General features: G+C 37.1%; 1 protein-coding gene across 1 annotated transcript; it reads right to left on the bottom strand.

The window, feature by feature from the left end:
* Positions 1-1,030: 1,030 nt before the first annotated feature.
* C9orf72 (C9orf72-SMCR8 complex subunit) lies at positions 1,031-16,632 on the bottom strand. The gene is made up of 11 exons (XM_015615275.3): positions 16,270-16,632; positions 14,761-15,246; positions 11,749-11,808; positions 10,762-10,857; positions 10,056-10,120; positions 9,163-9,235; positions 6,161-6,277; positions 5,201-5,436; positions 4,656-4,713; positions 4,054-4,163; positions 1,031-3,971 (listed from the first exon to the last, which is right to left on the bottom strand). Exons 2-11 carry the CDS (start codon positions 15,202-15,204, stop codon positions 3,785-3,787), a joined length of 1,446 nt encoding a protein of 481 aa, XP_015470761.1. The 5' UTR covers positions 15,205-15,246; positions 16,270-16,632; the 3' UTR covers positions 1,031-3,784.
* Between the last annotated feature and the right edge of the window lie 29 nt (positions 16,633-16,661).

The raw sequence follows: 16,661 nt of genomic DNA, 5'->3' as shown, positions 1-16,661 counted from the left end.
AAGTCTTCTGTGTTTAAGACATTTGAACATGCATATGAACAGTATAGCTTTGAGATAATTACTTCCTATAACTGAAATATCATGTAAACAACCTTGCAAATAAGGATATGCTACTCTGGAGCTTCCTTAGTGTTTTGCCCAGGTAGGAAGTGTTAACAGGAGCTCTGCGTCAGGACACAGGTAAACAAGACAACCACATTCTAATCTTGTTCAAAAACCTACTCTGCATACTAATGTTTTGTTTCTCCTCGATGCTGAAGAGGACAAAGTACTTGCTTTGTAGGCTCTGATTAGATAACAGAGGGAAGCACCATGCCTGTTTGTCCTCATGTTCTGGATCACATTCCTTTGTGCTCACAGGCTGGAAAATAGGAAGAAAAAGCTTTCTAACATCTTTTGCCAGTGAAGAACTGAGTGAAGATCCTGGCACTCTGTACTGCTGTAACAAACTGCTGGCTTAGAGATAAGAACATCACCAAAATGCCCATTCCGCTCTAGAATAAAACTGGCATTGCAACATACTGGTATACAGACAGGGAATATCCTCTGTGGTCCTAACAAGGCATTCCAGTGGGTATCTTTCTGTGCTACCTTTTTTAAGTGTGCAAAGACAAGAAATAACATGCTACTAAAAATGCTTGAAAACACTACTTCCTTTTCAATTGCAGCTGGAAGAAATAAATTTGCTGTTTTCTTTTAAATATAAGAAAATGAAATCCTGAAGAAAGGTTTTCACTGACTGCTAGATAATATATTTCTAACCTCTCACCTATGGGATTAAAGCTTTTTAAAGTTCATAATTGAGTACACCAGAGGCATAAAAAGTCCCACTGGTCTTAGCTTGAAATAAGTAAGTCCTCAACAGAAATGAAGGAACTAAATAACATGTGACTTTCATCAGTGACAGCAACATCCAAGCATAACTTAATTTAATAAGAAGGAAGAAAGATTTCTTCTTTAATTCATAGCACAAAAGATAACGATGCTTTTAGATTCAGAGCAGAAATTCTGTGAAAAAAATCAGCACTAATTAAAGTCCAAAAATTGTGCATGAATTTTATTACTTTGTTTCCTGAGCTAGATTTACAACACAACATGCAGATGCACTTAACAATGTACTTCACTATACATTCTGCACTTGTGACAGCTGTGCAATAAAAGTAGCAATTGAATTTCCAGTTTTTATTAACTTCAAAAGGTAACAGAATGTTCAGTAAACAAAAGCTTCACCGTTAGTGTCAGTGTTGAGTTTCCAATGCTTATCAAGCTGAAAGGATTAATTTCAGTAGATTTAAAGCTCTTCTATTTTGACACAACTTCTACATTAGAAGTTTCGGCAGTGTTTATTACATTTCTTTCACTATTTAGACATGAGAGCAACAACTTAAGCACATTTAGGCACTAATGTCTTGACTGAAAACGCAGAAGGGAACAGTAGTGGTAGAATGACAAACAATATCAGCACAAGTAACTTATGTAATTCTGATAAGTTTCTGTGATGAATCACCAAGCTTACTGCAAGAGCTCTACATTCATGTACAGCAAAAAGATGGCTGCATAAAATGTCAGCTCTTTAGCAACCAGGTAACAGTGATGATGCAAACACACAAAAATGGTGTGCAGATGGGGCTCAATTTCACATCTTTTACAGGCTCTAAACATTTGATTGAGAATCTTTGTCTTTCAGGAAATGTAAGGGAATTTTGGGCATCTAAATAAAGGACAGTATTTCTTTTAAAATCTAAGTGTTAGACATTTCAGGAAAAGTTGTGAATCTAACTTCTAACTTTTCTGCCACCCTACATGGAAGTAACACTAAAAAGCTATATTGAAAACAGAAATCTATTTACAAAGGAGAGTTACAAACAAGGTAAGCAGTAAGCATCCATGGCTTCTCCAATCAATGAAATTCTTTCACTTTTCCAATGAATACTGAGTTATGACTTTACGTTGAAACATGGCACAAATAAAGTCCTATACTTATGAAAAAAGAGCAGAGATACAACAACATGCAGTACAGATGTACCTCTGATTTCTGGGTTAAAAAAAAAAAGTCTGGATTCACCTGACACTGCTCTACATGCTACTGAGAAAAGCTGAGATACCAATAGAAAATGTGTTTTGCTTTTCAAGCTAAATTTGACATATGCTAAGCTGAACTAAGAAGACAGGTACACTTAATGACTAGAATTAATAAAATGCTCATCACATTAGCTCATAGCCATGCACATCTCTAAATTAAGGATTACTACATATGAATGCTGGATGTGAGAAATGAGGCAGGTAGCACAATGTCTGTGTGAAACTAAGCCACATAATTTTCTTATGCTGGCCTGAAAATGTATGGCCTGAGAAATCATAAGGAGGAATCCAAACAGTCCTTGGAGAGGGAAAACCACCTTTGCAGGTGTTGTTTGTTCCTTGTTGTTTTCTTGCAAGAAATGATCAAGGGGTGCTGCTCCTAACTGCCCAATGATGGTGATGTGTTGATGACCAATGAGAGTTTTACCTCTTGGTAAACTTCCTGGAACTGTCTACAAAAGAAGATCTGGAAGAATGAAACTTTCTCCTTTTGCAACTAAAGAGTTCATGTTGTCACTTTTGCTGCTCCTAATATAGTGCAACAACTAAATATATTAATAGTGATGTAAATGAAAAAAAAACCAAAACGTTTTATCTTTTAGCTTGGCTATCACCTTGTTCTTTGGAAGGGTCTAATACTTTAATCAGAATATTTTGTCAAGCATTGGAACAATCAGTCCAGGAAGTGGTAGAATCAGTGTCCCTGGAAGAGTTAAAAAAATGTGTAGATGTGGCACTTAGGACAAAGTTTACTGGTGGACCAGGCAGATCTGGGTTAATGGTTGGACTCAATGATCTTGAAGGTCTTTTCCATCTTGAATGATTCTGTGAGCCTTGTTGAAACTGACAGTGCAACTACCAGTAGCAGTTTACACACAGAAAGACTGAGAACTGCCGTGGAATGACACGAGTCTTCTGTTTTGTATTTTGAAAGACCGAATTTAGCTGAACACTGACCACTCCACTGCAGGACAGCCCAGAAATATATATTAAGACTATCCTTGTTGGCACTTACATGCAGAAAGCTGCTTGAGTAATGACGTAATGCCCATGTGCAACGTACTGCTACTTAAGCTGCAAATAATCAACAGCCTGCACTCAAAAACAGAACTTGGCAGTACATTAAAAATTCCAAATATGTTTAAATGCTCTAAAGGAAGGAGACAGTAGTGTTTAAAGAGGCAGATGAGTAAAATTCATATTTAAGATTTGCACCACATACATAAGAACAACAGTATTAAAAAAATTCCGAAACTCTTGGAAGGTGCCTTTTCTGCAACCTCCATGGTTAGAGAGAACATATGTACAGTTTTCTGTGGAAACACTGAAAGTAATGACACAGCAGAACAGGGAAAATCTGATACACACCTGGAAGAAGTCTCTGGGGAACTAAAGCTAAAATGCTTCCTTTTATCATACAATGAAACATAACCACATTTATCCACAAAGCCAATATGGCCAAGGAACCTCTGGTAACATTTACAATTAAAAAAGCACACAGAAGAGACCAATTAATTAAAATCATACTTATCTAGCTCAGCTGAAATTCCCTCTAACAAGACCCCTACTACTTGAGACACACCTCAATGTTACTGTGCTCCTGAGGCTTCATCCTCAGTCGTCAATGCTTGTCACCGGTATAGGGGTCACACTGACAGATTTCATGCTCTGCAGGACTGCAATATCAGATGCAAGGAGGGCTTTAAAATGTCATGAGCATGTCACGTTCTTGTACACTAGTGTAGAATGGCCTCCCAAAGATAAAGGAGTGTAGGCCTGGTTTAATCTTCTCAGCCAAAGCCATTATTATGTTAAGATCGCCCTCTGCTGTCAAGTCAAGATCTATCTTTAGGCTACGAAGAGACTTAAAAGGTTTTTTGCCTTTTTGCCTGCAAGGAAATAAAAACATGTGTTTTAAAAAAGAACAAAAGAAATTTCTCTAAATTTGCTTTCCATTATCTGTTCACTTACGTGTCATCCTCTATGTACTTTATCAAAGTTAAGGCTTTTCTGTGAAGGACTAGCAGAAACTGTGCAAGGAAAGTACTCCTTAGAGACAACCCAGGCTTCAGATGAAAGATCTGTTAAAAATAAATATTAAGTAGATACGAAAACTCAAAAATCATTTCAGGAATCTTGAAAATAAAGAAACATTATGCATACACACATAACATATCCTTAATTATAGCAAAGCAAACAAATAACAGCAGATTTGTACATAATCAGCATCCTTTCTATGTTTTCTTTGTGCTCATGTACAATAAATTAAGCTGTATTACAATTCTCTTTGGCTGATTATCTGAAATTATTCCCAGTTAAGCAACTTTTTCAATACTGTAATTGTAGACACTGTTGTACAGCAATAGAAAATGTCCCTTGTTTTTCACACTTAAACAGGAGTTTCAGTTTTATATCAATATTTTTCTTTCTACTTACGTAGAGAACAATCACAAAAGTAGTATGAAGAAAAGCTACCAAACCATTAAATTATGTATTTGTGTTAAACTATCTCTTACAAGGGGTCAAAGTACTGACCCATGTTTGTTTTTTGTAATGAAAAAAGCAACAATTACCTGATCCAGGAAGGCTTTTACTAATGTATCTCTATGAACAATATCTTGAAAGACGTTTCTATAGAAAAGGAAAACAAATAAATGTGTGAGTTAATGCCAGTAAGGGATATTAACCTTACAGGAGTCAAGCACGGCAGCAGCATGACTATTGATAGTCTGGTTGAAATTAAAAGTGAACTTAATGAATTATAATTCTGGTATTTTTAAAGGTAACGCAGAATTTTAAAGCACTCAGCTGAAATGAACTAAATCCAGGAAAGCCACTGGGCTCTGTCAAATACACTTAGCCCTATTACACCCTTAATTAAAACAGGCAATAAAACTAACATTACAAGGTCAGAATTATTACTGAAAATTAACTTCAGTAATATTTGATGTAACCAAACTACTAAAGGACCTGGTAAATTCCGCCAGAAGAAGTGTAACTACCAGAACTGAAGAAGTTTTTTTGCTTTTAAGAAGCTCCATATACTTAGCAAGAAGGCTCTGTACTCTACACTCTTATGCCAAATCAAGTAACTGTGAGATGGGAGAAGAATACGTACAAATCAGGTGTGAAACTCTCATCAGTGTGGATAATATGATCTTGAGACATTTCTTCATCTGAATTAGCTCTCCAAAATGCCGTCAGCTCAGATCTCATGTATCGTCGTTGGTTATAGATGTGCTCATGACAAGGGGGCATCTGCTTCACTGTATTGACATCCACATCTATGTGTGTAGTAGGGTATGGAGCATACATTACTTGGCGGAAGGGCAACACAAAGCTTCCTGTTGCATCCTGTTTTAGTGAAAAAAAAATGTCCCTATTTTGGTTAAAAACATGAAGCTGTACTGGAACAAAACAACATTAAAACATCATTTACCTACATTTTTTTACCTATTTGTTTATATGTATTTTGTTTGGGACAACTGGTGGTTCTACTGCAGCAGTAAGTCCTTAATACTGGCTGATTTCCTTAACAAGAAAGTGAAAACAGGTACTGAGGTATATTAAGTGTATTGCAACACCTGGTTTCTGACCCCTTTAGCATTGCTGCGTTATAGTTACCTGGTAAGTTCAGACTGCTTACTAGAGCAAGAAGAAGCATTATTTTTCTATTCAACTTCACTCATTACTACACACTGTTTAAAATACTCGAAAACTCCAGGCCTGATGTGCCTGTTCTTCCTTGGTTTTGTAAAAACACAAAAACTTTAATGCCTTTTGGAATTCTTGACCCAAGCCGACGTAAGTGTATTATTATTGAACTTCAAAGTACAGAAACAATCCTGAACAATCCTCAAGAAACAGATGTGTCATAGAAAAGACTGGCTTGGAATTTTTACACGAAGGTAATTACAAGAAAAATTACAGTGCCAGAAAAGATGACATCAAGGGAAGATGACATATTTTTTTAATGTGAATGTGTATATGTGTATGTGTGTGCATATCATATGCAAAAACATACATTAAAGAATATTCTTAAACTACAGAATAAAAGAACTTTCCTAAGCTTACTTACTTTGAGTAAACCTTGAACAAAAAGTCCTGATTCATATTTGAAAGAGGATTCACTTCTACAGAGTCTGGAACACTTCCGCTCAGAAGGTGTGAGAAACAGGCACAATGTTCTCACAATCTGCATAAAAAAAACAGTTTTGAGAAATATGAAAATGTAAGGAAGTAAGTTTGACTAGACTGTATTAGGCATTTCAAATTATGAACAAGAGTTCACCATGCATATTAGAAAAGCCAAAACCTTACAAAAGGCCATAGAACAGTGACATGCTTACTTTTACTTATTTTTCAATTATGAGCACTGTAAGCCATACTATCCAACTTTTTGTCAAGTAATGAAAAAATGCAACCTATTTTTGCAACCAAGTTTGTTTTTTTTTTTCTCAATTATGTAGAACAAATCACTTTTGTCTTCTACATCTTTCTTTTAATAAACATGAGTTACTGCAATTACCCTCCTAGCCTTTTAGGCCTCTTATTTTTTTTTATTCCATATTGCAATAGCAGTTACTGTCTCAAATCAGGCACAGTCAATTTTGTAAATAAGCATCCATGCTTATTTCCTCAGTAATTTCCTTAAACTCTCTACTATAATGAACACAGGTACTTCATCACCCATCTTCAAACCTCTGGGCTGAAATAGCTACCAGTAATCAGTCCAAATATATTCCATTCTGCTCATCTTTCAGTCTTTACTTGTGGTGTCCTATCTGTATCTGTAAGATATTTGAAAAGGCTCTGTTCTTGCACAACATGTTTCTGCAGTACCTAAAACAGTGACAACATAACTTCTGACTGATGCTTTTTGTCACAATATGCCACAACTGTTATTTTTTACTTTGAGGGAAGCTGAAACATGCTATTAAGAAAGCAGTTACTTCAGAAAAGTGGTACCATAACACCAGGAGCATGCTGCTGATAAGAACTTGTAGAATAAATTTATAAAATTTACCCTGGATGGATCTTGAAGCTGACTTTTGTTTACACTGTTTTTTCCTACACTGTCTAGCTTATCAATATATTATTTTACAAATTCATAATCATTTAAACATTAAATCCTTTTTATTAACTATTTAATGATCCCTAGGTTTTTTATAACTACTTAAGCTTCTAACATTTCCTCTTGTATTATATATAACATATGTGTGTACATATATAACAATTCTCTTAAACACATAATAGTTCCAGTAACTTAATTGTGTGGAAATCTTAAATCACATACCTATTAACTATGAAACAATACCTATTAACTATGGTTAGCTGTGATTTCACTTAAGGTCTGAGAATTCTATTTTCTCTGGTTTGCCTGTTGCTTGTGGGCATCTGCATTCACTGTTGATATGATCAGAAGTCCTTTATCACCGCTGGTAATACACATGAAATCATGCATTCCCTCTGCCTCACTTTTTACAAAGCATAATAAACTGTTCATTTCAAAACCTAAGTTTACTAAAGTTATCTTTACTTTTTTTTAAAAAAACTTTCATGTTTTAGTAGAGCAAGGAGCCCTATAAAATACATAATATATAGTATGTATAGTCTACAAGTAATGTATAATATATTCAGCAGGCCCACTGTTCATCACTTTTTTATTTCATATTGAAGAAACAGACACAGATTCCAAAAAACAGAAGCAGCTCATGACACAGAAGTATGTTTACTAGCCAGTGCAAGAGAAATTATGGAGACACCAATTGTTAAGAGCATACAGACAATACCCAACAGTATGGGTATTGTCTGCATACTCACCACTACCAGTGTTCCCCAGGGTTCAGTTCTGGACTTTGCTGGGCTTCAATATATTTACTGATGATCTGGATGTGGGGACTGACTGCACCCTCAGTCAGCTGGCAGGTGACACCAAACTGGGCAGGAGCATTGATCTTCTCAAGGCTAGGAAGGTTTTGCAGAGAGACTTGATAGACTAGATCATTGGCCAAGGGCAAACTGCATGAGGTGCAAAAAGGCCAAGTGCTGGGTTCTGCCCTTGGGTTACAACAACTCCATGTGGCACTACAGGCTGGGGGCAGAGTGGTTCGAGAGCTGTTTGGGAGAAAGGGACCTGGGAGTGCTGGTTGACAGCCAGCTTTAAATGAGCCAGTAGTGTGCCCAGGTAGCCAAGAAGGCAAATGGCATCCTGGCCTATATCAGCACTACTGTGGCCAGCAGGACCAAGACACTGATCGTCCCCCTCTACTTGGTTCTTGCAAAGCCACACCTCAAATCCTGTCTTTACTTCTGGGCCTCTCACTTCAAAAAGGACACTGAAGCGCTGGAGAGTGTCCAGAGAAGGACATAATAAGGCTCATGAAAGGACTAAAAAATACGTCTTAAGAGGAATGGCTATTTACTTTTGATAAGAGGAGGCTCAAGTGACCTCATCACTCCTTACAACTCCCTGAAAGGAGGGTACAGTGAGGTCAGGACCGGTCTCTCCTGCCCTGCCTTCAGTGAGAGGACAAGACGAAATGGTCTTGAAATGAAACAGGGGAGATTCAGATTAATTATTATAAAAAAAATTTTGCTGTTAGTTGCCAGGTGCTGGAATAGATTGCCCAAGGAGGTGGTGGAGTCGCCATACCTGAAGGTGTTTAAGAGGCATCTGCCTCTGATGTGGTTGAGTGGGTTAGGGGTTACAGTGGCAGTGCCAGGTGGATGGTTGGACTGGGTGACCTTAAAGGTCTCTTCCAACCTTGACAATTCTGTGATTCTATGACATAGTTGAAATGGGCAAGCCAGTCAGGTCTCTTCCATTTGTGTATTTTAGCTAAAAACCTGAATTTTAAAAGCTCAGACTCATTTACTTTTCATTATGTACTATATCAGTTAAACACATTGGTTTTCTTATAGATGTCAGAATACAACTGAAAAGCGATTTCCTAGCAGAATCATCTTCTGCCAGACAACAGTACTCCTTCCTTCTTCAGCCTCAAGTAAGTTTATAGATTAACTTTGTTCCAAGTAACACTCCTAATAATCAGTTCAGTTTATTAGAAAGTATGTTACCTTATTAACTTTTTCTGCACTGCTTCCTACGACTACAGAGCAACCACAGGTCTGCAGGTGTGAACTAATTGCACTGCAAGTAAAACCAGACATAGGTTAATACGTTTAACCAGATATTTCAAATGAAACAAGTATCATTTTCACAACAAGAATAAAGTGCTTCAAGTATAAATATAGCCTACATGCCCATAACCAGGAGATTTTGAACAGTAGTGTAGGTTACTGCTGAAATCCAGAAGTTCAACAGTTCCCTCAGTATTGGAGACACATGTGATGGTGTATAACTAGATGTCTCCAAGCACTACATATATGAATGCAGTTATGCAGGAGATACAATGAAAGGCAACAGAATATCAATTAAAACCTATTAAATGCACTATCCCACAGGAAGAGACCAAATTACTCTCCAGTTCAACTATTTCCACTTACAAATTAAAAACAGAGGAAAAAGAGAAGCACACAACTCAACAATAAGCATGCTATATGCCATACCATTAATGACTCTTATTTAGTGTTTATGTACAACACAGGTTTTTTGCTATTTCAAAAAATGCAAGACTTTGACTTAGAGTCTTATAAACTTAAATGGAGGCATCAAAGAAAAATGTGTATTTGATATGAATTCTACTATCAAACAACAGTCTGTTGTGCCTGTGACAACCGAGTTTACAGAGATGCAGCTATTAGCCCAGACTCATTCTTCTAAAATGACAGAAATCTTTTTAACATTTTATTAACAAAAATCTCAAAAAGCCAAACACATCATTGTTCCCCCTCCTATAAAGAAATCTATTTCAATCCATGTTCACGTGCACATGCAGATAGATACATTCAGATGCATACACAAGTTTTAATAATTTTACTACAGCATAAATCAAAACTGAACTTCATACTTGAGGAGGAAGCCTTCATGGCAACTATCCCCAATGTCATCATCATTTAGCACTGTGTCACTTATCTGAAATGCAAGTAAATATAAACAAAAGTTAGACAAGAATCTGACCACTTTCCAATTAACTGATTTTTTGCTTTGATAGATAGGAACTGTTTGGAAATAATATTTAAGTTAAGTTGTAAGGCTTCCCCAGAAAGCATAATCTTAAAAAGACCTGACTCAGACAAAACATTTTGAAAATGAGAAAGTCACCTGATTATTAAATCTTCACCAGTCACAAGTAAGGGTCCTCCTAAGTTTTGTTTTCTTTAATGTAAAAAATGTCCAGAATACTTTAAATTAGTGCATGTCATATCACTTCTACTTCTTCCACGAGAACACTATAAGGCACTGAAACAGGTATCAACACCAAATACATTAATCTGCCTGTTCATTTTGTTTTGCATCAAACCACCTTCCCACTCATACAATGACATCATTCTATGCAGTCAATTTTGTTAAGTGATGACCATGAAAAAATACTGCCATTCCTTACACCATTTAGGAAAACTTGATGTGAAGCAACAGAAGTATACAGGAATTTAGGAAAATGGGCATTTTCTCTGTCAAAGTGAGTACCAAAGTAAAGGCCCAAAGGTATGTTTTATACAGAGGGAGAAAGTCACTTTTTAAAATTTTAGAATACAAATAAAACAAGAACTTACATCTATTTCTTCTGGAACACTGTGTGATTTCATAGATGAAAGGAGTTCCATTACAGGAATGACTTCTCCTGTCAGCATTGGAATGATGCTTTGACCCTGCACAATAAATAAGATGCTTGAAGTAAAAGCACATTGGGTAGTATTAGAAGTTACTACTAACACAAACTTGCAGTATTACATACAAAACATCCTAACTTTCTATTGCTTGGAAGGATAGTATGAGCAGTAATTGATGCACAGACTTCTTGGGCTTTGCTCATCAATAATTATGAACTGGAAACATATATTTGGCTTTTCAACATCATGCCTAAAATGTGTTTCTGGGTCTTATGCTAATTTTCAACATCAGTTTTGCTTGGCCTAGACAACACGTGTTTGATAATTTGATCACACTATGTTATGTACAATTCAGTGTTGAGCATTTTATGTTCGTCTGATGTTTTTAACAATGACTGGAAAACAAAACCAGGCATATTACTTATTAACATGCAAAAATACTTTCCTGACTCATCTATCACAAAAAAAAATGAACCCAAAATCTCACATTTAAAGTTTCAGAAATCAAATTATTTTCATAGTCTCATAATTAAGTCTCCAAGCACATTTCAACATGACAGACCCTATATGTCTCCATAATTTTAAAAGGAGACCTAACCTAACAGAAAAACAACCTTGACAGGAGGCTGGCATGACTCTATGAAGAACTTCAAGTTCAAGCTAATGAGGTTTTTTTTCTGAAAGGAAATATTCTTGACAGAGTTCTACTTTATCCCTAAAGTGATGAAATTTTTCTTTAATTTGATCACAGCTTCCATCATCCTATCTTCAGAAACTTTGCCTACTGTCCATGGCACATTATTAGCCAGTCCAATGCATCCTCCTGGATCCCAAAAAATATGAAGCAACACCAACTTCTACAGTCATCTGATGCAGTCAAATGGTTTTGCAATGGTGGTGTGCCACGTGCATCCACCAGATGACCCTTACCTGATCCTCCATTCTTTCTGTGCCTTCCAAGACAATCTTCTGGAAATGTTCTTGCCTCTCCTGAGCAAGAGAAGCAGTTACATATAAACGCTCTGGCATTTGTTCATGTATGAATGCACACAACAGTCACTCAGTACAGTTTCTTTCCTGTGGAGTCATGATCCTTAGATTTAAATTTTGATGTTCCAGTGTTTTTGCTTTTACAGAGCTGACTTTAGGAGGAAGTGTTGTCATCCAACACAGATCAACACTCCCTGCTCTGCCCTCCACTGCACATCTCTCATGTTAGGGCAGGAAAGGAAGGGTTTGATAACAATGTCAAAACATTTTCTTCATTCCAGATCAAGAAAATGCCACATGATCAGATTATGAAGAATTCCACTTTATGTACTGTTCTTTATTTTCAAATGGATTCAGTATAGATTGAGGATTCCTGACAAGAAAAAAATTAAGATCTTCAGAATAAGAGAAATTATTTGACTGGGGAAGGTGGGAAACAAAATATCTTTTCCCCCCCACCTCTTGAGGCATTTGCAAGTCCTCAAAACATTGTTTTATGACTAATTACAGGAGACATGAAACCTCAAAGTACACAAACCACAAGGTACAAGAGGCTGAATAAAGCTCTGAAAACAGACTCATCAGCAGTTGAATAGCAAACCGCATTTAAATTTAATTTACAATGGAATAAAGTTATTATTCACAAAGATAATTTGGCGTTAATCACTGGAGCATCAACACAAGTCACACAATATACCAGACGCTGGGAGAACTAATGATAACTTTTGCTAGATGCTGACACGTTATTGCATTTTTACTGGTTACTCATTAGTTTCCTGTGACTGACCTACTCAGAGTTAATCAACTTCAAGTGTGAGAAGAGTTTGCAAGAGTTTTTTTGAGCAGATGAATAGGGAATAAGCTAGAGTAGTTTGCCCTTAAAGCAGCAATAAAACTTTTCTAATCATCTAAAAGAAGCATCAGTGAAAAACAATACTGGAAAAATGCAGATTCCTTCAGGGCACCTCCACCCTTCAGTCAGAGAAGGAAGCCATCCTTGACAACCATTTTAAAATAACTCAGTCTTCTTGAAGACACGGCTGAACAAATGGTGTAAGACACTTCTTTTCAGAAAGGTAATTGCACAAAGTTATTAGACAAACATACAAGTAGGTGAAAGGGGTTTCTAATCCCATATTGATGACTTGCTCAGAATTGCTTGTCTTTCTTTGCCAGTCTGAACACTGCTCCATGTTTCTCCTAATTCTTGAGTTCAGAAGGCTTCTTCTCAACTCTAGCTAGAAATGTTATATGATTCTACACAGAATTAATGAGAGCTAATATTCACCACTATTAAAATGTCCAGAAAACCATTCAGATAGAACTTAATTATTTTTTTTTATTTCCTGTATGTAACCATAGCTTCTAAGCTGCCTCAAAATGCAGACTACAGAATGAAGCAGTTTTAGTTCATTATCACTGTTACGATAATTCTAGAACTCATGCCTAACTTTTAATCTACATTTTCCAGTCAGTTTTCGAACAAAAACGGAAAAACTGCAGATATTTGCAGGGATCTGTGATCTCTCTTAAAATAAATAAATAAATAAATAAATAAAATTTAAAAAAAAATAATAAAAATCTGTTTCAGAATTCAGAATGTATCACTTTCTCAACTAATTCAACTGACCAACCTGCTTAAAGAAAAAAAAAATTGTCATTCTTGATGCTGCTCGAAGGTTACTTCTACTGTGAAAACATACTGGACCAATACCTGGATACATGGTAATGGAAAGCATACATGGAGCAGTATCTAAAAACTGAACCAATATATTATAGCTAAAAATGATGGATAACTCTTATTTGACCACTCACATTAGAAGTCAGTGCAGAGGACACTAAATGAAAGAAGCAATGTAATCAGGAACATGAGACATTCATGAGACATTCACTTACTACAAAACCACTAATATCTAGCAGGGTTTTAAAAGACTAGATAAGGAATTAAATATTTGCATTTCTACCATATTGAGAAAGAACTTTATGTACTATCTTTTCTCTGAAAAATAAAGTAAACCCCAGAAAGTATGATAAGCCAGTGATTCAGAAAGCACTACCAGCCATCATCAGGCAATACAGCAAAAAGGAAACACCACCACAAAAAATTAGTTCTGTAATTAGTTCAGATAAAAGAACTCAAAGAGTAAGTTTAAAGTATGTTGACTCAGAGCAGAAGATACCAGACAATTATGCATCACCACAAACATTACAGCTGATATGCACTCTACTGCTCTAAGATAGCTTGGACTCCATGAAGATGACAAAAAATTAATTTTTACCATTAGACTGTTATTTAGTTTCAAGAAAAATACACAAAAGATTTCAATAAATAAGGAAATAACCATGATTTACCCAAAGGTCAGAGTTCCAATGCTTGAGAAAAATTTAGCATGTTTTCCTTTTTGAGTTTCAGGAGTAAACATATTTGGACTAAAGCAGCTGTACTTTTATATATCTCTCCTTAGTTCTACACAGTTTTAGTCCTGACAAACTGTTTAGTTTGTCACCCTCCTTTTAAAAAATAAACCTGTACCAGCAATGAGAAGATTAACTGCATCAATTCCCTCTTCTGGACCGCAACAAGGAAAACAATGATTTGGAACACAGTAAATTTACAATTATACCTAGTTTAAATACAAAAATAAACACAATTACAAGCAACAATTGATATGAAAATAAGAGAGATTAAAAACTGTACCGGAAATCTCTTTCAACTACACAGTCTCATAGAGGCTATATAACATCACCAGGATAATCCTGTGGCTAAAAATCCCAGCCTTGAATTTGCTGAAATAATAATTTGATAACCTTTAACCTACAAAACTGCATAGAGACCAGCCTTTTCTGAGTTTGTGTCTCTGGAATCCACATAACAGAGGTCACAGCATCTCAATTTTTGCTTTTGTACAAGACAATCTAACAGTTATTTTAAGTAATGAACAATAAACTTACCTTATGCATCCATATCCTTCCTTTCCTTATAATATGTGTTAACCTATCAACACATACTCTGTGAAGTGGCAGGTAGAAACCAAGTTCACTTTGTGGAAGTATAATTGATAGTCCATATGTGCTTCTGTCTCCGTTCCAGTTTCCATCAAAGATTAATGACACAATGATTACTCTTTTTTCAGCCAAAACAAAGAACTTTACATCTATTGCACCACTTTCTGCATTCCGAAGTATTTCTCCATTCAGGGTGTGGTTAGCAAGAAAAGTTATTTCACCGTCACTGAGAAGTACCTGTTCTGTCTTTGGAGCCCAGATATGCCGTACTCGGGGGCCCAAAATATTGTCCCAGTAAGCAAAAGTGGCAGCTAATAATGGTGACTCGCCATTCAAAGAGATCTCTGTCTTAGCAACTGCAGGAGATGGTGGTGGACAAAGAGCTGACATGCCTATTTCCTCTCTCTTGTCTAGCTGAAATGCTTACATTACCTAAAAAATAAAAAAGTTTTTGTAGGGAAAAAAAAAAAGTTAGAGCAGCCCTCATAATGATCTCATCTTCTTTTTACATGGGCAGGTAATGATAGGACTTGTTTTAAGCCAAGACAGAAAATATTTAGATTAGCTCTTAGGAAGAAATTGCCCAGGAACAATGTTAGGAACAAGTGGCCCAGAGAAGTGGATACCAAATCCCTGAAAATACTCAAGGCTAGGCTGGATGGAGCACTGAGCAACTTGATTTAGTGGGATGGCATGCCCAGAGCAGGGAGCGTTGGAACAACATCATCTTTGAGGTTTCTTCCAACCAAAGCCCTTCCACAGTTCTTTTCTTTCCAAATGACACTTTCAAGAGGCAATCTGACTTCTTCACCCAAAATTTCATCACAGACTCCATTCAGGAAGGAAGTTTATATATATATACATATGTATGTTTCACGTGACAAAGTGGTCTGCTTTACAGTCATTAGTCAAACCTCAAATGCCCTACTCACTAGAGAAGTATGATAAACCTTCACAGCATACAGCTTGTGTACAAAAACTGACACGATAAATATATTCCTTACATGAAATGCAGGATGTTATCATATAAGACAAGTGCTCAGCACTTCATAAAATGTACTGACAGATAACTTTTTATCATGTGTGGACACAATTCCTGAACATTTTCCCTAGCAGTTTCCACCAACTCTACAGCTTCCCCATTCTGTGAGGCTATAGAAGATAACAGGAAGTTCCATCTTCCCTAAAAGTTATGTTAGAGTCACAGGAAGATATGAAATAAAAAAGGTTTGCAAACAAATTCAACCAAGGACAGAAAACTGTAATAGCTAGAACCCACTCATATTGAGGAAAATCTCTCATAAGCAGTTGGCAACTTTCCTTTCTGCCTGCCGCACTCCACATGACAGCAGCACGGAATCCCACCCGGGACCAACGGAGCAGGAACACACACCTCACTACCGCAGCTCGCCAGAGCTCGGCATCTTAACTTAGTTTTCCTTTTACATTTATTACCTCACAGGGGAAACGTAAAGACTCTTTCGCTCCGGTTCCTTCTCAGGCGGCAGCCGGTGCCCCGCCCGAGCGGCAACAGAGAAGCCAAGGCCACCTGACTTGGCCATCTGACACCGTGACTCTACGGTTTTCAGGGAAGACACGACGGCAGCCGCCTCCACTAACTCCTTGCACCCATGGGCTGACCCGAGACTCGTATGCACCACCGCCTCTCTAAACACGCGGCCGCCGCCACCTCGGCGGCTGCGGCACCTCCGCGCTCCCGGCCCGGATCAGGCCCGTGTCGAACCGTCCGGGTCTGTTCTGAACCTCTCGGGGAGGCGGCGAGGAGGCAGCTGCGGGCGGGCCGTGCTCCTTTCCCCGCAAAGCAGAGGGGCTGCTAACACTAGCCC

The sequence above is a fragment of the Parus major genome, chromosome Z (genome assembly GCF_001522545.3).
Source record: "Parus major isolate Abel chromosome Z, Parus_major1.1, whole genome shotgun sequence".
NCBI lineage: Eukaryota > Metazoa > Chordata > Aves > Passeriformes > Paridae > Parus > Parus major.
This window is presented reverse-complemented; position numbering and strand designations above follow the sequence as displayed.